The 23992-nt window shown below is 40.6% G+C and overlaps 1 protein-coding gene across 12 annotated transcripts in view; it reads left to right on the top strand.

Moving 5' to 3' along the window:
* cnsta (consortin, connexin sorting protein a) overlaps positions 1–23558 on the top strand; it is an 89759-nt gene extending 66201 nt beyond the window's left edge. For 11 of the 12 annotated variants that reach the window (XM_048601497.1, XM_048601499.1, XM_048601493.1 and 8 more), the window contains 2 exons: positions 13461–13590; positions 20588–23558. In XM_048601497.1, the coding sequence (XP_048457454.1) occupies positions 13461–13590; positions 20588–20793 (336 nt within the window). In that variant the 3' untranslated portion in view covers positions 20794–23558. The remainder of the gene's footprint in view (positions 1–13460; positions 13591–20587) is intronic. The other variant, XM_048601501.1, reaches the window with a different exon arrangement.
* The last annotated feature ends 434 nt before the right edge of the window (positions 23559–23992 follow it).

Here is a 23992-nt window from a genome sequence, read left to right as displayed (position 1 = left end):
TCAACTCTCCTGCTCCTCTGATGCTGCCTGGCCTGCTGTGCTCCTCCATCTCCACACTGTTATGTCGGACTCTAGCATCAGCAGTTCTTACTATCTCTAAATTGGGAACTTGCCTGACTTTGCTTAAATCATTAACTTTTGTGTGACCATGGGAGTAGTGGAGTTTGAGAGTCATTGCACTTTCCCAATTGAGTCCTCACGAGATCCTGAATGGTCTTGACTAGTTGGACTTTGAAAGGATGTTTCTTTTTCTAGTTGAATCCAGAATGAAGAGGACTTGTTTTTTAAAATTAGAGGATCTCCCTTTTAGGACATTTAGGAATTTTTTTCTGAAGTCTGTTGTCTTTGGAACTCTGCCTCACAAGGCATTGGAGGTGTGGCTCAATGAATATTTTAAGAAAGTAGAGTGATCCCCTCGCCTGTCAAGAACCTATGGTTATAGGAGTAGATGGGAATGTGGAATTCAAAGCAACAAAAAAAATCACCCATGATCTTGAATGGCCAGTCAGGCTGAAGGTAGCAAGAGGTCTATTTGAACTTCTGTTTCATACATGCTTACATTTGTGCAAAGAAAACTTTACCAAACTGCCTTCAAAATGTAGATATGCATTAACATCATCTAAATGATTTGTAGTGCTGTAACTGACCGAGCTGCCAGGGTACTTGACCTAAAATGTAACAGCAGAACGGCCCATTGACCACCCTCCATCCTTCAATTCCCTTATTGTCCAAAAATCTTACTGACCTGTCTTGCATATACTCCCCATGTGAGCACTCTCAGTTTCTAAGGTAGGGAATACCAAAGAATAACAATCCTGTAAATGAAGAAACATCTTGTTTCAGTCTGAAGTGGCTAAGCCCTAAACTTGTGTCTATGCCTCATAGTTCTAAACTTTCTAGGCAGAGGATCAGCCTCTCTGCATCTATCTTGCACAGCCCCTTCGGAATCTTGGTGTTTGTGTCTAATCTCATTTCAGTAATTTCATTGAGTATATGTCAATCTTTCTTGTCCAATCATACTAGTGAACCTGCATTGCACAACCTCCAAGCTAAGTATATTCTTCATAATATACAGCAACAAAAACTATACTCAAAGACTGATATGTATTTTGGGAGCATGTCAAAGCATTTAATGGGTGTTTCAAAAAGGAGGGTTATAAACCACAGCTGGTCTCTGGTGGAAGCATGTAGAAGAGTCCTTTTATTGGCAAGGGTAGAAAACATTAACTTATGAAAAATGTTGCTTTTTAACAAAAATGTACTCAATGTTAACTGCTTTAATCATTTACTCTGCAATGAAGTGCTTTGCAGACACTGGCTTCACTCAGGTTTTGAAGTAGATGCTTTGACAACCCAAACCAACCTGTCCATCAGATGGGAAGGACTGATGGGAAGAGTAACATTGTATAGGCATACAGTATTATGGGCATGTGGTGATACCAACCACCAAGAATGATTGTCTTAGATAGAAATTTTTAATATCTTTTTCACTTTTAAGTCCCTTGTCTGTACCAGCTTTAGAAAATGAACAAACAGGGGTGGTAACCTTTTCTAGTTAATAATATCTTTAAGAGTGGTTGTGATATGCTTGACTGGCAACATCAGCAAATTTGAGACTCTGTTATTCCAGTAAATTCTGACGATTCCAAGTATGTCCTGTCTTTACATCAAAATCCTTGAAAGATGATTGAATTGACATCAATATTTGAGTATATGAAGAATTTAAGAAAATCCAGTGTTTCTGGTCTTGCTGTGCTGCTGAAATGTAATTAAGTGAACACCAGACTAGAACAAAATTTGAATTGGGTGTGATGCTGTGCACAGACTCTTAGTTTCATTGGGACGATGGCAAGGAACAGTCTATTAGGAAAAGCACCAAGAGGCTGTTCACACCTACAGAACTGGCCCAAATTTTCTCCATGATCCGCATCCAGAGGATTATGGAGAAAATTGGAATGAAGGAAATTGATGAATAAGTTGTCACCAATCATCATTCACTTGGAAATTGTCATGAAAGCTTAACAGGAAAGAGAATGTTGTTACTTCTCTCAAAGGATGGTGAATCTGATAAATTCACTACCCTGGAATGCAGTAGATGCCTGGACACACAGTACATTTAAAGAAGATATTTTTAATTAGTAATGGGTTGAAGAGTTATGAAGAGCAGGCAGGAAAGTGGAGGGGAGACCGAGATGAGATCAGCCATGATTGTGTTGAATGGTGGAGCAGGCTTAAGGAGCTGAATTATCTACTCTGCTTCTAGTTTCTGATTTAGACCATAAGAAATAACTGTTAGCCTTCATGGGAGAATCTGGGACCAAAGGTCATAGACTCAGAAGAAAAGGGTTCTAATTAAAGACTGAGATGGGGAGGTGATGGCCTAGTGGTATTATCACTGGACTGTTAATCCAGAGACCCAGATAATGTTCTGGGAGGCCCCAGGTTCAAATCCCGCCATGGTAGATGGTGGAATTTGAATTCAATAAATATCTGGAATTAAGAATCTAATGATGACCATGAATCCATTGTCGATTGTCAGGAAAAACCCATCTGGTTCACACATGTCCTTTAGGGAAGGAAACTGCCATCCTTAACCTGGCCTGGCCTACATGTGACTCCAGACCCACAGCAATGTGGTTGACTCTTAATTGCCCAGAGGGCAGTTAAGGATGGGCAATAAATGCTGCCTAGCCAGTGACTCCTTCATCCTGTGAATGAATTTAAAAAAAAAGTGAAGGAATTTCTTCTGAGGGTTGAGGGTCTTTGGAACTCCTAGCCATAGAAAGCTGCGGGGGCAGAGTCCTTGTGTATATTTAAGGCTGAGATAGATTCTTGATCAGTAGGGGAATCCAGGTTTGATGGGAAAGTGCATGCAAGGAATGTCGATCATCAATGATTTTATTGAAGGCGGAGCTGGCTTGAGGGGCTGAATGGCCTACTCCTGTTCCTATTTCTTGTGGTCTTATGGTCTAATTGTATTATGTTGCTGCAAAAACTCCAGTGGAAAAAAATTAAAATCAACAAATGATGCTAGACACAAATTTTGGATTGACAGTGTGTAATGGGAGTGGAGTAAGAGTAAGTATTTTGTCACGAGTTGCACAACATTTTTCAAAGTCACAGTGATCCCAGGAAGGCATGTGTTCACTAAATGCCAATTTATTTGTAATCTAATCTGAATGAAAATTCACATTCCACAAAACGTAAAACAACCTGCATAGAAGGAACTGAATGTGAAATATTGAGGCTCCAAGAAAAAAACTTTTGAAGTATGGATCACTCTTTCACCAAGTGTCTCTGGCTCCATTTTTCCCTTCTAGCATCATCTGGTGTGTTTAAAGATTAGTTACTTGGATTACCTACTTTTTGCACATTGGATAAGTGGGGAAAGGAACCCTGGTCTTGAATGTAAATGGTATTGGCTTAATTTTATTTTCTCAGATGCTGGAAGTATTGGGTTTCTACTGATTTACAAAATAAGGGACCTTGAAAATTCCAGCCAATGCTGTTGTCCTGTCTGATAGTACACCATAAAACGTAACTCCTTTAATGCATAGCCAGATTTAAATACTGAAAACATGCATCAGAAGACATGTAACTTGAACGTTAGCTCTAACCTATGTTTTGATGTAAATAGTTGTACTTCTGGTTACACGAGAACTATTTAATTTCTTACCTGCTTACATAACATATTCTACTACATGTATTCTTTGAAAGAAATACATGTAAATAGGATGCATGTCAGTTATAACAAGCAGAGTTACAAAATAAGATTATAAGGTATAGGTGCAAAATTAGGCCATTTGGCCCATCAAGTCTGCTCTGCCATTCGATCATGGCTGATGATGGAAAAGTAGTCATCAGAATTTCCTTCACGATAATTAGATTAGAAATGTTGCATGCAAGCCAATTATAAATTGCTTCATAATTTCTTATAAACCAAACTAAATTTAGATTTGTTATTAAGAACTGGAAGAACTGCGGATGCTGTAAATCAGGAACAAAAACAGAAGTTGCTGGAAAACCTCAGCAGGTCTGGCGGCATCTGTGAAGGAAAAAACAAAGTTAACGTTTCGGGTCTGGTGACCCTTCCTCAGAACTCAGATTTGTTATTACCTTGTTTGCTGAGCTTAAATGTTCACTGCAGTGTTTTTATTTTACTAAGAATGTGTTTAGACATTAAAAGTGAAGCAAAAGATTAAACAGCATTTAAAAATATTTTTCTGCACCATTAAAGCATGGCAGCTAACTGACCTGTGAAATAATGTGCTGAACAGTGCAATTAATAGTAAAATTTCGCAACTGAGGACTTTTGTACATTTTACACTCTGACCTTTCAACAACATAACTCAAAAGTTAATGTTAAGAGTTACTTTCGGCTGAAGAAATAACAGTCAGTGAATAGCTTCTTTCATATGTTCAACTCTCTGATATTTTACCATTTTCCACCTCTACTAGTTGTGATAGAGGCACAGTTGCTTTTTACCCAAGTGCCATCATAAAACTTTGACAGATGAGTCTACAGCTTTGAACTGATGCCTATCCTTGTGAAATTGTTCTAATAGTTACCTGCTAATCACTCATGTCAGCTGCAGTTATGATATTACACAAAACAGATAAATCTTGTATTCCTGCTCTAATGACGTGATGTGGAGGTGCTGGTGTTGGACTGGTGTGGACAAGTCAGAAGTCTCACGACACCAGGTTTATTTGAAATTACAAGCTTTTGGAGATCTGCTCCTTTGTCAGGTGAAGTGGAGGGATGTACACGGGCACATAATTTCTAGTCAGAGGATAATGGCTAGATAATTCCAGGTAATTAAGACTGTCAAAAGAGAAGTACAAATGATGTTAATACAAATGCAAATATCAGTTGGAGTGATTATATTTTTGGCCTAAGAAGTAATAGAACATAACATTACAGCGCAGTACAGGCCCTTCGGCCCTTGATGTTGCGCCGACCTGTGAAACCAATCTGAAGCCTATCTAACCTACACTATTCCATTATCATCCATATGTTTATCCAATGACCATTTAAATGCCCTTAAAGTTGGCGAGTCTACTACTTTTGCAGGCCGGGCATTCCACGCCCTTACTACTCTGAGTAAAGAACCTACCTCTGACATCTGTCCTATATCTATCACCCTTCAATTTAAAGCTATGTCCCCTCGTGCTAGCCATCACCATCCGAGGAAAAAGGCTCCCACTGTCCACCCTATCTAATCCTCTGATCATCTTGTATGTCTCTACTAAGTCACCTCTTAACCTTCTTCTCTCTAACGAGAAGAGCCTCAAGTCCCTCAGCCTTTCCTCATAAGACCTTCCCTCCATACCAGGCAACATCCTGGTAAATCTCCTCTGCACCCTTTCCAATGCTTCCACGTCCTTCCTATAATGCGGTGACCAGAACTGTACGCAATATAGAGTTTTGTACAGCTGCAACATGACCTCGTGGCTCCGAAACTCAATCCCTCTACTAATAAAACCTAACACACCGTACGCCGCCTTAACAGCCCTATCAACCTGGGTGGCAACTTTCAGTGATCTATGCACATGGACACAGAGATCTCTCTGCTCATCCACACTACCAGGAATCTTACCATTAGCCCAGTACTCTGTATTCCTGTTACTCCTTCCAAAGTGAATCACCTCACACTTTTTTTTAATACTAAGAGAGTCTTACAGGAGGAGGAGAAAGAAGTAAAGCTATGATCTTGTGATGTCATGATGGCATTTAAAATATAATCACTAATTTAGGGAATATGCCAGGCAATTTCTGGACACCAAGAAATGATTGGTGGCACTGGATGCTCCAAATGCTAATGACCCTGACAACATTCCAGCAATAATACTGAAGATTACTGCAGCTACAACACTGGCATCAATGCTTCAGTGTGGAAAGTTGCCCAGGTATGTCCTGTACACAAACAAAAGGACAAATCCAACACAGCCAGTTGGTCTACCTACTCTTGGTCATCAGTAAAGTGATTGAAGGTGTCATCAACAGTGCCGTAAAGCAGCATCTGCTCAGCAATAACATGCGTCCTGACACTTAGTGTTCCATCACAGCCACTCAGCTCCTGAAGTCATTACAACCTTGGTTCAAACATGGACAAAAGAGATGGATGCCAGAGATGAGGTGACAACCCCTGACATCACAGCTACATTTGAACAAGTGTGACATCAAGGTCCTCTAGTAAAACTGGAATCAATGGGTATCAGGGGAAAGCTCTTTGTGTGTTAGAGTCATACATGGCATATAGGAAGACAGTTGGAGGTCAGTCATCTCAGCTTGAAGTCATCTCTGGGAGTTCTTCAGGGTAGTGCCCTGGTCCCTATCATCTTCAGCTGCTTCATTAATGACCTTCCTTCCATCATAAGATCAGAAGTGGGGATGTTCACTGATGACTGCACAACGTTCAACACCATTCACAACTTCAGATACTGAAGCAGTAAATAACAAAACGCAGCTAGACCTGGACAATATCCAGGCTTGGGCTGAAATGCTGCAAGTAATATTTGTACCACACAAAGGCTAAACAATGTCTCTTTTTGGAGATGATCAATCTAATCATTGCACCTAGACTTTCAATGGTGTTACCATCACTGAATTCTCCCACGGTCAACCTCTTGGGAGTTACCATTGACCATAAACTTAACTAGACTAGCATATCAATACAGTGGCTACAACAGGAGGTCAGAGGCTAGGAATACTGCAGCGAGTAACTTACCTCCTGACTCTCCAAAGCCTGTCCACCCTTTCACAAGGCACAGATCAGGCGTGTGATGAAATATTCTCCACTTGAGTGCAACTCCACCAACAGTCAAGAAGTTTGACATTGCCCAAGACAAAGCAGCTGGCTTGATTGACACCACATCCACAAAAAATCATTCCTCCACCACTGACACTCAGTAGCAGCAGTGTGTGTTAGCTAAATCCACTGCAGAAATTCACCAAAGATCCTTAGCTCCTTCCAAACCACCACCATTTAGTAAATATATAGGAACAACGCCACCTGCAAGTTCCCCATCAAGTTATTCGTCATCCTGACTTGGAAATATATCATCGTCGCTTCACTGTTGAATCAAAGGCCTGGAATTCCTTTGTGGGTCTACATACAACACATGGACTGCAGCAGTTCAAGAAGGCAGCTCATCTCCACATTCTCAAGGGCAATTAGGAATGGGCAATATATGCTGGCCCAGCCAGCAACATCCAGTTAATAAAAAAGATCCAACAAACAGCAAAGAGGTTGCTAATCTGCATTAATGTTGTTTGAGGGATAAATAGTGGGGAGAGCACATCAGTTCTTCAAAGTATTATCATAGAATGTTTCTCATTCACTGGAGTGAGCAAGCCATTTGCTCAACCCTCCAGAGATACCCATCCCATCAAAAGGGCAGACAGAGGCGGCAGGGTTGCCTTGTTGGTAGGAAATGAAATTAAGTCATTAGCAAGAAGAGATATAGGGTTGGAAGGTGCAGAATCTTTGTGGGTAGAGATGAGGAACCGCGAAGGAAAAAAGACCTGTAGCAGTAGTCAGGATATGGGATAGAAAATAAATCAAAGTAGAAAAGGCATGTAAAAAAGGCACTGTTACAATAATCGTGGACATCTGAATGTGCAGATGGATTGGGAAAATCAAATTGGTTGCAGGTGCCAAGCAAAGGAATTTGTGGAATGTTTACAAGATTTCTTTTTTGAGTAACTTGCGACAAACTGGAAATTCTGGATTTGGTGTGTAATGAGGCAGACTTGATTAGAGAGCTTAAGGTGAATGAACCTCAAGGGAGCAGTGATCGTAATATGACCAAATTCACCTTGTAGTTTGAGAGGGAGAAGCTGGAATCAGATGTAATGGTATTACAGTTGAGTAAAGGTAATTGCAAAGACATGAGGAAGGAGCTGGCCTGAGTTGATTGGAAGAGGAGCCCAGCAGGGAAGATGGTGAAGCAGCAACGGCAAGAATTTCTGGGGGTAATTTGGAAGATACAGTACAAATTCATCCCAAGGAAGAAGAGGAATATTAAGGAGAGGACAAGGTGACCATGGCTGACAAAGGATGTCAGGGACAGCATACAAGCAAAAGAGAAGCATATAATGTGATGAAAATTAGTGGAAAGCCAGAGAATTAGGAAGCCTTTAAAACCAGCAATCAGGAAGAAGATAAGCTAACTAGGAATGGCTTTTCTGGTTATATAAAAGGTAAGAGAGAGTCAACAGTGGACATTGGACTGCTGGAAAATGCGGCTGGAGAAACAGTAATGGGGACTAAGAAATGGTGGAGGAATTGAATCGGTATTTCATATCAGTCTTCACAGTGGAAGAAACCAGTCGCATACCAGCACTTCAAGAGAGTCAAGGGGCAGAAATGAGTGTTAGTGGCCATCACAAAAGCAAAGGTGCTGGGGAGGCCGAAGGGCCTGGAAATGAATAAATCACCTGGACTGGATGAACTACACCCCAAGGTTTTGAAGAAGATAGCTGAGGTGGTGTGGAGGCTTTGGTGGTGATCTTTCTGGAATCACTGGAGACATAGACGGTCCCAGAGCACTGGAAAATGGCTAACTTAACACCCTTGTTTAAGAAGGGAGGGAGGCAGAAGATGGGAAATTATAGGTTAGTTGGTTAGATTTTAAAAGTCCATTATCAAGGATGAGATTGCAGAGTACTTGGAAGTGCATTGTAAAATAGGGCTAAGTCAGCATAGCTTCGTCAGGGAGAGGTCAAGACTGACAAATGTGTCAGAATTGTTTGAGGACGTAATGGGTAAGTTAAACAAGGATAGCCAGCAGCTGTGATCTATTTGAAGATCTTTGACAAGGTGCTGCACAGGAGTCTACCTTTGGTGTTATGGGCAAGGTACTGGCATGCATATAAGATTGGCTGACTGGCAGAAGGCAAAGAGTGGGGATATAGGGGTCTTTTTCAGGATGACAGCTGGAGTCTGCGTGGTCAGTGTTGGAACCACAATGATTTATGTTATACAGACAAAGGGACTGAGTACATTGCTGCTAATTTGTAGGTGACACAAATGTAGGTGATGGAAATGGGGGAAGTGCAGAAGGAAATGGACAGGCTAGGAGAGTAGGCAAAGATATGGCAGATGGAATACAATGGGGGAAGCTGAGAGGTTATGCACTTTGAGAGGAAGAATAGACGTGTAGACTATTTTCTAAATGGGGAAAGGCTTCAGAAATCTGTAGCACAGTGGGACTTGGGAATCCTACTTCAGGATTCTCGTATGGTTGACAAGCAAGTTCATTTGGCTGTTAGCAAGCCAAATGCAAGTTAGCATTCATTTTAAAAGGGCTAGAATACAAGGGCAGGGATGTACTACTGAGACTCTATAATGCTCTGGTCAGACCGCATTTGGAATATTGTGAGCAGTTTTGAACCCTGTATCTAAGGAAGGATGTGCTTGTATTGGAGGGGGTCCAGAAGGGGTTTACAAGAATGATCCTAGGGGAAAAGAGCTTGTCATATGAGCAGAGGGCGAAGACTCTGGGTCTGTACTTGATTGTGTAGAAGGTTGAGTGAGATCTGATTGAAACTTGAGTACTGGGTGGCCTGGATAGAGTAGACAATGGAGAAGATGTTTCCACTATTAGCAGAGAATAGAATCTGTGGGCACAGCCTCAGAGTGAAGGGACAACCCTTTAGAATTGAGATTAAGAATCCGTTCAGCTAGAGGGTAGTTAATCTGTGGAACTCATTGACTTGGCCTCCACAGTCTTCTGCGGCAATGAGTGTATTTAAGACAGAGATATTTAGGTTCTTGATTAGTAAGGAAGTCAAAGGTTATGGAGATAAGGTGGGAGAATGGGGTTGAGAAACACATTGGCGAAAAGCAGAGCCGTCTTGATGGGCTGAATGGCCTAATTTTGCTCCTGTATTGTATCATATCTTATGATCTCATGCCTTATGTAGGACAATGATCAACACTTTTAATGCCCCTCTTGATGTTGGTAACACTAACATCCCATTTAACTGTACCAACCTTCTGGGATTCCATTAAATTACTCAGAATCCATAAAAATTGCAAGTATAGGGTTAAACTGTACAGTAGCTTCACTATTAGCCACAAGTATACTGTCATAACTGAGGCATTCACACTGATATCTGCTGAATTTTTTCACGAGTTAAAATATCCAAATTCTCTGTCACTTGTAAAATTTTACATGTATTTCTTCTGCATTTCCTTATTTAAGAATTTTTATTTTCCTTTGCTACAGGAAGGATATTGTTAAATTGGAAAGGGTTCAGAAAAGATTTACCAGGATGTTGCTGGGAATGGAGAGTTTGAGTTCTCAGAGGCTGGACAGGCTGCGGCTTTTTTTCACTGGAGCGTAGGAGGTTGAGGAGTGACCTTACAAAGGTTTATAAAATCATGAGGGGCATAGGTAAGATGAATAACAAAGGTCTTTTCCATAGGGTGGGGGAGTTCAAAAGTAGGGGGCATATTTTTAAGGTGAAAAAAAGATTTAACAAGGACATGAGGGCAACTTTTTTTACAGTGGTTAGTGTGTGGCATGAACTGCCATAGGAAGTGGTGGATGCAGGTACAGTTACAATGTTTCAAAGACATTTGCATACATACGAGTAGGAAACGTTTGGAGGGATGTGGGCCAAACACAGGCGGATGGAACTAGTTTAGCTTGGGAACATGGTCAGTGTGGACTGGTTGGACTGAAGGATCTGTTTCCATGCTGTATGACTCTAAAACTGGACATTTGTTGTCTTGCAGTATGACAAAATGAGTGTGCCTTTCAAAAGCAGCATGCTGCATCATTGCATACCAAGACTGGTTGTGCAGTTAACCTTGTAGTCCAAGTGAAACATTGATGTTAGTTGTTAGAGCACTGTGAAGTTCTGTATTCCCATGCTATTAATGCAATTTTCCCCAGATTGACATATCAGTAACCGAGGGCTTTGGTGATAGTTTCAATTCCATAGTAAGAAACATTTTGTAAATATAAAGCAAATGTACTTCAGTTCTTTCTGTGACAACCTGTACCCAATTTTTGGGACAGCTGGATTTCTTGCAAATGGCAGGGTAATTTGCACCATTGCTGTTGAAACACCAGGTATTTTTCATTTGGGCTAATAAAGGAGTTCTTCCGAGTTTTTTTACAAACTTGTTTTAAAGCTATACAAGTTAAAAAGCTTGATTTTATATGAGATAGTACACATTCAGTATGATGTTCAGTATTATATTTGCAAGTTTTCCAGTTTGATCAAAGGTTTTCAGCAAAGTTTTGAAGGAAAGCAGGAATTCATTTATCCAGTATCTTTCACATCTCAAAGTACTTAATTAATTAGGAGCAAATTACAGCAGATGCTGGAATCGGTACTGAAAAACCACAAGTGCTGGAGATCACAGCTGGTCAGACAGTATCCATGGAGAGAGAGGAAGCTAATGTTTCAAGTCTAAATTATTCTTCTTCACAGCTGAAATGAAGTGTGGAGGGGATAGCATTTATGCTACAGTGGGGTAGAGTGCAGGTGGAGAAGAGATGTTGATAGTTCAGAATAAGTAATCAGAATGTGAGAATGGCAGAACAATGGTGTGTCTAACTGCCAAACTTGAAAGCAGACAGAGCCACTGGGGTGAGGGGAGGGGAAAAAGGACATGGTGACAGAGAATGTAACAACAGAAAAGACTAAAAGAAAGAGAAGAAATGGGGGTTAGTCCAGAAGGCTGTAAAGTACCTAGTGTGAAGCTGAGATGTTGTTCCTCCAGCGATTCATTGGAGCACTGCAGCATGCAGAGGACAGACAAGTGGGCATGCAAGCAGGACACTTTGTTAAAATGAGTGGCAACGGGAACGTCTGAGTCATGCTTGAGCACAGACCAGAGATGTTCTGCAAAGTGGTCACCCAGTCTTCATTTGCTTTCTCCAATGCAGAGTAGTCCACATTGGATGCAACAAATGCAATACACAAGATTGGGGGAGATAAAGGTGTAATGATGCTTCACCTGGAAATACTGTTTAGGCCCTTAGATGGTGAGCAGGGAGGAGGTGACGGGGCAGGTGTTGCACCTTGTGTGGTTACATGGGAAGGGCGGATGGTGTTGGTTGTCGTGGAATGGACTAGGGTATCCCGGAGGGAACGATCCCTGCAAAATGCAGACAGGGGAGTGAGGGAAAGATTCATTTGGTGGTGATGTTCTGCTGGAGTTGTATGAATGGCAGAGAATGATCCTTTGTATGTGGAGGCTGGTAAGATGAAAAGTGAGGACAAGGAGGAACCAATCACGGTGTTGTGAGTAATGGGTGATAGGTCTGATGTAGTGAGGGTCCTGTCAACCACACTGGGCAGGAAACCACGGTTATGGAATAAGCAAGCCATGTCAGCAGCATTGCTGTTTTGGAAGGTGGCATCATCCGACTAGATGCGATGTAGGTGAAGGAATGGAGAGAATGGGATGGAGTCCTTGCAGGATGTGGGGTGTGAAGAGCTGTAGTGAAGGTAGTTGTGGGAGTCAGTGGCTTTGTAGTGGATGGAAGTGGACAGTCTATTTCCCCAAAATGGAGACAGAGGTCCAGGAAAGGAAAGGAAAGGAAGAGTCGGAAATGGACGATGTGAAAGTTCTGGAAGGGTGGAAATTGGAGGCAAAATGAACAAATTTTTCAAGGTCCTGGCAGGAGCATGAAGTGGCACTGAAGCAGTCGTTGATGCACTGACAAAAGAATTGTTGGAAGGGGCCAGTGTAGGACTGGAACAAGGATCGTTCCACATAACCCCCATAGCCACTCCTTTGACTTGGCAAAAGTGCGATGAATTGAAGGAAAAATCAATCAGGTGGAGGAGAGTGGTGGTGGATGGGGAGTGCTCAGGCCTCTGATCGAGGAAGAAGCCGAGAACTCGCAGACCACCCTGGTGGGGAATGAAGGTATAGAGGGATTGGACATCCATGGTGAACAGGAGGTAGTTAGGGCCAGGGAACTAGAAATTGTCCATATGGTGGAGGTCATCTCCTCTCACATTTAAAAATAGGCCCCCTAGTTTTGAACTCCCCCACCTTAGGGAAAAGACCCTTGTCATTCACCTTACCTATGCCCCTCATGATTTTATAAACCTCTATATGGTCACCCCTCAAGCTCCTATCCTCCAATGGAAAAAGTCCGAGTTTATCCAGTCTCTCCTTATAACTCAAACCGTCCATTCCCAGCAACTTCCGGGTAAATCTTTTCTGAACCTTCCCCAGTTTAATAATCTTCTCATAACAGGGTGACCAGAACTGCATACGGTACTCTAGAAGAGGCTGAACCAATGTCCTGTCCAACCTCAATATGACATCCCAATTCCTGTACTCCAAGATCTGAGCAATGAAGGCAACCATGCTAAATGCCTTTTTAACCAGCCTGCCTACCTGCGATGCAAAACTCAAAGGTGTTCTAGTCCATGCAGCACATGTCTTATTCAGTAAATTATTCTGTTTCTTTTCATACAGAATACTCACCCAGAGGGCCTTGTGTCCATACTGAAAAAAGGAAATTCAGACAAAGAAATCACAACGGTGCAACAGAAGCAGTCAAAGAGGAGAGTAAGATTTCAGGAACCCCAAGACATGCTAGAGCAGGGTAAGGTAGTGATGTTTTGCATTCTTTGGTGCTTTCTGTGCATGTATGTAATGTTAAAATTAGGAATAGGTTGCAAGGTGTTAAATTATGGTCAGCTGAGTGTAAAATTAGTCAGCTACGATAGATGATAAATCTAACTGTGTTAACTGCTGCAATACTTTACAGATTACAGGAGTGATATGAAAACTAAATAAAGGTCAAAAACTATGCCTTACTGAATAGTAGAACTTAGAAGGTATTTTGGTTGGTGCAGTAATGAAGTACTAGTACAGGATTGCAAAGTAAGTAGTGATGAATTGATCAATCTTCTTCACCTTCCCACCATCCACCCCACCCACCCCCCAAAAATACATAAACACTGCCGTTCTTCTTTTTGACATCTTTCCATGTTTCCAGAAAATGTTTATCACATATCTGTCCGGTATTTTAGGAATTTTTTTCTTGTCATTCAACTCAAGCATCCTTCAAGAACAATACACAAATTAGCTACAAAATATATAACAATAAGTAATAATTTGTCCACGTTTGCATTCTATTTCGCAGTTGTTTTTGTAAGGTACCTTGTCTTCATGGAATTAGTAGTCTGTGATGTAGCACACAATTGGATATTAATCTTATAGGTACTGTCAATCCTACCATGTTATGCATATCATAGCCGTTAGTTTAAGTTGTGTTGTGTTTCTAAACATGCATGCTTTGTTCATCTTGTTCTCGTGTTATCTTATCCCCTGCTTTTATCCAACTATCAATCAAATCTTGAATGAAGGTGTAGTTTCTGTTCGCAAGATAACTCTGAATTCCACAGCCTCATGACTCCCTACATGTCAAGAACACTTTTTTTCCTACAGGGCTTCTATTGAGATTTTCTTGGGGACTCCCCCCAACTTCCCAAATATCATTTGCAGCCTTTCAAGATTCTGCCCATTCTACTTACCAGGGCAACCTTTCTCTCTTTGGGGGTTACCCCAGGATTGATTTTCTTTTAGCTATTTTGGGGCTTTTGGAGGCAAATTCACACTGTCTACACTTTGGTGTATTTTATCTGCTACTGTATATAGAAATTCCTCTTGCCCTCAGTCCTACATTTATTGCTTTCAAACTTTGTATCTGTAGTCCATCCTCTTCAATTTTCTATCCACAACTACTGATTTTGTGATGTTGTCCCATCAAATGTGATTTTAAATACTCATGTTGCTTCATCATCTAAGTAATATTGAAGTGTTTCTTCATATTTTGTCATGCTAGTTACTAGTTGAACCCCCTCTTATAAACAATATTTGCAGTTTGGAGTCCAGTACTTACAAACATAGGCTTGTGCAACTTCTAATGAAATTTCAGTTTGTAGCTGGGATTTTTTTTTGCCTCTTTTGATAACACTTAGAATTCCAATAGTTGCATTAAAGTGGCGAGGTTGTACAAACTTGGATTGTTTTTGTTAAAGTGTCAGAGATTGAAGTGTGACTTGATAGATTTATATAAAATTGAGAGGCAAAAATAGGGTGGGTAGTTAGAGTCTTCTTCCCAGGTGAACATATCAAATACTAAAGGGCATAAGTTTAAGGTGAAAGGGGGGAAAGTTTGAAGGAGATCTGCAGGGCAAGTTTTTTTTTTACACAGAGGGTGATAAATGCTTGGAACTTGCTGCCAGGTGACATGGTAGAAGCAGGTACGAAGGCACCACTTAATAGGCATTTATACAGATATGTAATCAGGCAGGGAATAGTGTGATATGCACCATATTGCAGGCAGATGGCATTAGTTTAGAATGGCATCATGGTCGGCGCAGATATGGTGGATCGAAGGGCAGATTCCTGTGCTGTACTGTTCTATGGTTAAAGTCTTGCTAGTGCGGCCCTTAATTTGACACCTGTATCCCTAAGTGGCTGTGCTGTTACATAGCATGAGTGTGATGTTTTGTTTTTACCAAAAGTTACTAAATTCCATTTTCCACTTTGTCTGTTTCCACATCTTGGCAATATCACATTGGCCTTCTACATAATTTGATCTCTGTGCAAATTCAACAATATTTTCTCTCAGCTTGCAACCAGCAAGCCAATTTGCATTTCATTGTTTCCTTTAACATAAAATATTCCAAGGTGTTTAGCAGGTACACATTCATGCAAAATTTGATACCAAATCCTCATCTACAGCAAACTGAAATAGTTCCAACTGTGCACGAATTAACTGTTCTGTTCACAGTTGTGATATTAAGATTTATCCAAATAGTTTATTTTAACCAGAAGTTCAGGAATCTGTGTTTAGGTAATGTCAAATGTAATAGACCACGTTGTCTTTGGGCTATGGACTGAAAATGAGGAAAGTAGATTATACTCAAAAAGGAAGAAAAGGTACAAGTTATTTGCAGTTTTGGGAAAACAAGTGAAGCTAACTAACTGGTGCAGATGAAATAATGTTACTTTTTGGGAACATTGAGTACAGACGAAGTTATGCCATTTCTTAAAAATCAAAAGAACTGCGGATGCTGTAAATCAGGAACAAAAAAAATTGCTGGAAAAGCTCAGCAGGTCTGGCAGCATATGTGAAGGAAAGAAGAGAGGTAACATTTCGGGTACAGTGACCCTTCCTCAGAACTGATGGTGGCTGGGAAAATGTCAGTTCATATAAACTGACGGTTTCCCAGCCACCATCAGTTCTGAGGAAGGGTCACTGGACCCGAAATGTTAACTCTGTTTTTTCCTTCACAGATGCTGCCAAACCTGCTGAGCTTTCTTCCAGCAAATTTGTTTTTCTGCCATTTCTTTTGGGTTAAGGAGAACTCAGTATATCAACAAGCCTCTGGTCAGATTGAAGTTTAAGAGACTTTATGTCAGGAGTGAATCAAAGACTGAATCAGTGTTGGTTCCTTTTTGAGGAAGGATATTCTGGCTATGGAGGGAGTGTAACATCATTTTACCAGAATGATTTGGGGGTTGGCAGGACTGACATATGAAAAGAGACTTATCGGCTAGGACTGTATTCATTGGAGTTCAGAAGAATGAGGAGGGTCTGTCGGAAGCTATAAAATTCTAACAGGACTAGACATGGTAAAGGCTGAAAGGATGTTCCTGATGGTTGGGGATGTACAGTGGGCCATTTAGCATTCAGATAACAAGAAATTTCTTCACCAAGGGAGTGGTGAGCCTGAAGAATTCTCTCCCACAGAAAACAATTGAGGCCAAACATTGAATGTTTTCTAGAAAGAGTTGTATATACTTTTTTTTAGGGCTAAAGGGATCAAAGAGTATGGGGAGCAAACAGGAAAAGGATGAGCAATGTACTTGTACTCCTAGGTCCCTCTGTTCCACAACACTCTTCAGGACCTTACCATTTACTGTACAAGTCTTACCTTGGTTTGACTTTCCAAAGTGCAAGACATCACACTTATCCGTATTGAATTGCATTTGCCAATCCTCAGCCCACTTCCCCATCTGATCAAGATCCCCCTGTAATTTTTGATAACCTTCCTCACTGTCAATAATACCTCCTACTTTTGTATCATCCACAAACTTACTAATCATGCCTTGCATATTCACATCCAGATTGTTCATGTAAATAACAAATATCAAAGGTCCCAACACTGACCCCTGTGGCACACTACTAGTCACATGCCTCCAGTCCAAGAAACAACCTTCAAACATCACCCTCGGCTTCCTAACAATTTTGAATCCAATTAGCTCACTCTCCCTGAATCGCGTGCGCCGTAACCTTCGTGACTAGTCTGCCGTGCGGGACCTTGTCAAAGACCTTACTAAAGTCCATATAGACAATATCCACTGCCCTACACTCATCTATCCTCTTGGTTACCTCTTTGAAAAACTCTAAAAGATTTGTCAGACATGTCTTCCCTAATTAGACTTTGACTATTCGAATGTTGGCTGATCCGGTCCCTCAGTGTCCTGTCCAGTAATTTGCCTACCTGCTAGCCTGTAGTTCCCTGGCTTTTCTTTGCTACCTTTCTTAAACAATGGAAGAACATTGGCCAAGCCCCAGTCTTCCGGAACTTCTCTAGTGTCTAAAGATGAAGCAAAAATCTCTGCAGGGGCCGGTACAATTTTTTCCCTAGCCTACCACAACATCCGAGGATGGACTTGATCAGGCCCAAGGGATTTATCCACCTTGATACTCTTTAATGCTGCAAACACCACCTCTCTGGTAATGTGTATGCGGTCCAAATCATCCCCACTTGTTTCCCTTCTTTCCTTAGCATCCATGATTCTCTCCTCAGCAAACACTGAGGAGAAATATTCCTTAGAATCTCCCCCATCTCCTGTGGCTCTACACATACTGCCCCTGGACTCTTGATATCACATTTTTAAAAGCCTCCCATTTGCCATTCGTTCCTTTTCCTTCTAACAGACTCATCCAGTCGACCTCTGCTTGATCCTGCCTAATGGCCCTGTTCCAGTTTAGCACCTTAACCTGTGGATCTGTCCTACCTTTTGCCATAACTATGTTAAAACTGGGAGAGTTAGGGTTACTGGACCCAAAGTGCTCTCCGACTGACTCTTCAGTCACTTGCCCGACCTCGTTTCCTAAGAGGGGGTCCAGTGTTGCACCCTCTCGAGTAGAACCCTCTACGTATTGATTTAGGAAACTTTCTTAGACACGTTTGACAAATTCCATCCCCTCCGGGCCTTTTACACTCTGGATGACTCAGTCAATACAGGGAAAATTAAAATCTCCAGCAAACACTATACTATTCCTACAGGTATCGCAATCTCTCTATGCATTCATCTGGCCTCTTTCTATATCTATCCTCACTGGCATGTGGCTCTGGGACAAATCCGGCAATCACTACCCTTGAGGTCCTGCTTTTTAACTTCTTACCTACCTCCCTATACTCATTTCGCAAGATGTCATCCCTTTGTCTACCTAAGTCTACCTATGTCATTTGTACCAATGTGCACAATGACCTCTGACTGTTCACCCTCCACCTTCAGAATGTTCTGCAACCACTCAAAGACATCCTTGACCATGGCACCCGGGAGGCAACACACTATCCTGGTTTCTCTTCTGCAGCCACAGAATCTCCTGTCTGTTCCCGTCACAGTTGAGTCTATCAGTATCGCTCTGTCTGACTGCACCCTTTCCGTCAGAGCTGGTCACAGTGCCACTGACCTGACTGCTGCTGCTAGCTCCTGAAAGGTCATACCCTGCAACAGTATCCAAAGCAGTATACCTGTTATTGAGTGGAATGGGCACAGGGGACCCCTGCACTATCTGCCACCTTCACCGCACCCCCCACCCCCCACTTATCTCTTCTGGTGGTCACCCAGCTACCTGCAGCCTGCACCTTAGGAGTGACCACTTCACTATAGCTATCAATGATGTTCTCTGCACCCCAGGTGATCCTGAGTGCGTCCAGCTCCAGCTTCAGTCCCCTAAAGTGGCCTGTCAGGAGCTGCAGCCTGATGCACTTGTCAGAGGTGTAGCCACCGGGGACATTGGAAGTCCCCCTGATCTTCCACATCCTGCAAGAGGAGCATGCCACAGCCCTAATGGCCATGCCCACTGCCGTCAGTCTAGACAGAAAGAAAGCAGAGTTAAAGAGCCCTTACCTGTACCCCTGCTCAGCCTCCTCAAGCTGAAACCTCTCGAGCAAAGGCCTCAGCACTTCCACTCTAACACTGGCCTGCTCTCTTAATAGCTGCTCCCTTTACATCTTTACTTTGTCAGTCTTTGACCTCCTCCTGAGTTTTTTTTGGGTCAGAGGAGGGTGGGAAACACTAATGTAGTGTTTCAGGTTTAACTACACAAGGTTCTGTCTGACCTGCTGTACAGTCATGATGACTGTGGCGATGTCTCCCAGAATCCTGCTGTGATGACACTCAGCCGTCCTCTGATTCACCTTGTTCAACTGAAAAAGTTAACGTTGTTTCTCTCATCATTTATGCTGCCTGACCTCCGTAAATGCAAAGTAGCACTGATGCTGGAAATTTGAAATCAAAACAAATTGCCAGAGAAACTCAGCAGATCTGGATTCCGAAGAAGAGGTCATATCAGACTTAAACATTAACTGTTTCTTTCTCCTCAGATACTGCCAAACCTAATGACTTTCTCCAGGACTTTATTTTTATTTCAGATCTCCAGCATCCAGAGTACTATGCTTTTCTAAGACAAGTAGAAGTTTGGAAAGACAGTGGAAGTCTGGTCCAAAAAATAGCAAAGAAAATTTCAGTAAATTCTATTCTGGGACATGGGAATAGGGCAGGAGTTGAAGGACCAGCCACAAGCTCTTGTTCATGCTTCCTGACGGATGTGGGTGTCACTTAAGGCCAGTGTTTGTTTCCTTTCCTTAATTTGTCCTTGGATTGGGTGGTATTTTTGAGGGCAGTTAAAAGTCACATGTAGGCTGTGGATCTGGAATTACGTGTAGGGCAGACCAGGTAAGGGGAATGGGTTTTTATGGCAACCAGTGATTAGTTTTGTGGTAACCATTACTGAGACTAATTTTCAAAAGCAAAGTTAATTGAATTCCACAGGCTGCCAAAGTGGGATTTGTACCCATGACCCCGGAGCATTAGACTGATCAATGGAGTTCTCTTCTGGTGACATTACCATTACATCACAGTCTTGCCTGGGCTCCCACTAATACTGAATAGTGGAGCACGTGTGAGGGGCTGCATATCTCACTTCTCCTGTTTCTTGTGCTTTTAGATCCTGTGTATCATCTAATCATTGATTCACAGTGTCGTTTTATGTAGACCAGAAAACTGTCACCCTGAAGCCTTGATTTGTGGCTTTTACATGAGTTTAGAAGGTGAATGGAATGAAATTAAACCTCAAAAATGACATTATGAATGGTACTGAAATATTATTGCAGAAGTTGATGCTTTGAAATACTGATTAATGGAGTATGAGCAATGTCTTTAGAAATATTTGCAAATTCAATTAGTTTTGTTCTGTCAAATTAATTAGTGTACTGAGTTCACCCATTATGCTTCGTTGTGACCACACTTCAACACACTGATTTAAGATTTTTATTGTTTTCCCTTAGATGAGGTAAATGGAGATTCCTGCCTCCTTTTGGTTCTGTTGTGCATTGTCACAGTACTTCTGAGCATCGGAGGAACAGCACTTTATTGCACATTTGGTGATCTGGAGTCCAGTGTATGCAGAGACTTCACAACACAAGTGAACTTCTATTATGCTCAGTTCCAACAAGGTGTCGAGAAACTGAAGCACTGGCTGTTATTTTCCTAAAATGACATATCTGCTTAAATAGAATTGAAGTCATTATGTAAATCATGGTTCAGAAGGTTTAGATTGAAAGGTTGATAATCTTGCTGTATGTGCTGCGAAGAAATAACTGCTGTAAAATGCATCAATCAGTAGGACACACCACAGTAATGTCAGAGCTGGAATTTTGGATCTCAACAAAATAAATCATAGCTTAGCATAGCAAGTAAGGATAAATATGCAATTCCATTAAGTGTGGAATGTGGGAACACAAAAGACTTGCCAGTCACTTTCAGAAATTTGGCTTTTGTGTAATTTACCTTTTTAGTGTGGCTGGTCGATAATTCATCACATAAATGTGAACATCTTTGTACGTTGATTTTGTAAAAGGTTTTACTTATCAGTTTAACGTCCTTTCCCTCTTTAAAAATGGTGGAAGTTGTAATCTATATAGCTTTTTTCAAAACTGTTTTAATTGTATTTGGGTTTCTTTACTGCCTCAAGTCTTTGTTTTTCTATTGATGTTTAATTTGGCAGTGATCTGGTTTGAAAGTTAGTCTGATTTTATTTCTGTCTACCTCTTCACCTTGTTCCTATTCTTTATTTCAGCAGCTTAGTCTTAAAAAAAAAATGCAAACGCACACAAATGTTTTGGAGCAGGTTGTTACTGCTAGGGTAAAATTTTCTATTTTCATTTTATAGTCAAATGTACATATCTCTTATCTGACAGGGTAAATCACAAAGTAAACGATTAGCTCTTAACTGGAAGTGTGTGAACAAGCAAGTTATGACTGTCTTTAACAGGCAATGAGAAAGCTTCTGCCTTGTCGTCAAGTTCGTTCTGTTGAATTTTGTTTCTTCTTCCATTTTTAGATAATCTTCTAAATAATTACTTTAACAAACTACGTGCTGGTGTTCTGCTTATGATGCATTAGCATTTCTTAATTTAGCAGTTGAGTCAGAATATTATGCAAAAGTAAGATTTTGAATAATATCTAATTTATCTACACAGCAAATTCCCCCCTCTGATCTGAGAGACAGGGACTTTTAAATAAAGGCTGATTGTGACCAAAAATGCCTGGTCAACTCATTTTGAGCAGTATTGACTAGCATTTGTGTTTGGCTTGCCTGCTACTTTACAGATCAGTGGGATCATACAGGCCTTTTGTTGAATTACACTTTTATAATTACTCACTGTGTATAAATTTATGTTGAATATTCATGGGCTTGTTCCTTAGAAAGCTATCTTTCAATTTGGCATATTTAAGTTTTAACCTTGTTACATTGAAATTTCTGTTCATGTAGAAATCTTTTACTCTTTTTGCTTTTCTATGGTACTACAACTGATGGTTGAAAGGTGAGAGTCTGTTCTATTCCCAGGCTTCCACCTTTGCCAGCGTTGTCTGCATCTTGTGTTCCAAGATTCTGTTGCTTAGTTTATCTCAAGATTACAAAAGACTGATCATGTGATATAATTTTGGGAGGATACATGTTTCAGAAGTTGGTGATTTATTACTAGTACAAGAGCATGCTATGGGCACTGAAAGAATTGATAACTTGATGTTTGATTTCTATTGCACCACAAACACGCACAATCTTGTAAAATATGTGCTGACTCTGAAGTGTGAAAAAGTCATCTTAAAGGGAAATTATTAATTCAAGCCCATAAATTTATGTTTAAAAAACTGCAACACTTAAGAGCAGGTCTCTATACAAAGATTCAGAAATGCAAATGGATAATTCCCTTACCACCCAAGTGTCATCATACGCATTTCTTAAGCCTTGCTTCTATAATCGGTTTCCTAATTCATTAGCATCTACAAATATTGTGTATAAATGATTCTTACTGTTAAAGAAAATAGATGCTACAATTGCACAGGTTTCTCAGCATCTGAGGAAAAAAAATAATTTAACGTTAAGGTCCAAAGACCTGCTTTGCCCATCTTTTGCTGAATTTTTAACTTCAAGCTTCGTTTTTGTTCTTCTTGTTGGCACTAATTCTGTTTAACAAGTCTGTATGTACATAGGAGTGAGTGCTTACTGTTAAACTTTTCTCATATAATGGTTCTGGGTATAATATAATTCTGGCATGTTGGACATGGGGGTTTGCCAGTAAATCTATCCCTTAGTTTGAATGATGTTATCAATTAAATGTGTCAGTAAAAGGGCCTTAAATTTTACAATAGCAACTTAACATATCTATGAAGTTGCCAGCTTTTAACCTAAACTGTGTCATGGTGCATGATTATACAGTAGAGGGCAGAATATATTCATTGTGTGTTACTGGCTGGATCAGTGCACTATTCTAAAATGGTAATAATGGGAAATGTAATTTATTTAATGTAAAATATGATGTGGAGCAAATCATGACTTATTTTCCTTCTGTTTTGTAAATTCAAATTGGCATGTTGACATTTTAGAAATCTAAGATTTAGCTTTGTAATATTAGAGATAGTTAACCTCTGACTTTGAGTGCATAATGTACAAATTGTTAAATGTTTTAACTTTTTTTTTTATATAATGTTGTACCTATTGCATTCTTCACCAGAAATATTTTAACAGGTTCATCTTAATGTCATGAAGTCTAGTGATTTTATTAGTATTGGTTTGAAATGTAAAACTTATATTAAGAATTGTGATTTGAAGATGAAATTATCTGGTGTGAAGTGAATCATGTAACTTCCATCACTAGTCATCTATTTTGAGATTGAAACTTGTGATTTACACTGATCTTAAATAGAAAATCAAGAGTTTAACCAAGCATTTTTGTTTGAGTTTTCTCTTTTTAATGAAAGGTAATTAGAATTAAAAATATTTTAAAATGACCATATAGACTGCTTTCAGGTGGACTATTTCAAAACAAACATGCCTTTCTTTCTTTATGGAGTGAGTTACAAAGTTTCGATAAACTGGCAGCAGATATGGAAACACCACCACCAGCAAATTCCTCTCCGAGCTACTTACCATCCTGACTTGGAAATGTATTGCCGTTTCTTCACTGTCATGGGGTCAAATTGTGGAACTCCCTGCATAACACCACTGCAGATGTACCTACACCAAATGGGACTGCAGCAGCTCTGCCTTAGAGGGCAACAGATGACGGGTGATAACTGAAATCCACATCTCTTGAATGACTTTTTTTAAACCATTCTTTTCAATTGTGACTGCCAATTGTTCATTTCTTGTGAAGTCCCAGTCGACAGAATAACACATAGCATCTCCT

This window comes from Rhincodon typus, chromosome 9 (genome assembly GCF_021869965.1).
Source record: "Rhincodon typus isolate 14 chromosome 9, sRhiTyp1.1, whole genome shotgun sequence".
Taxonomy (NCBI): domain Eukaryota; kingdom Metazoa; phylum Chordata; class Chondrichthyes; order Orectolobiformes; family Rhincodontidae; genus Rhincodon; species Rhincodon typus.
Note: the sequence above shows the minus strand (reverse complement) of the source record. Positions and strands in the feature narration are given on the sequence as shown.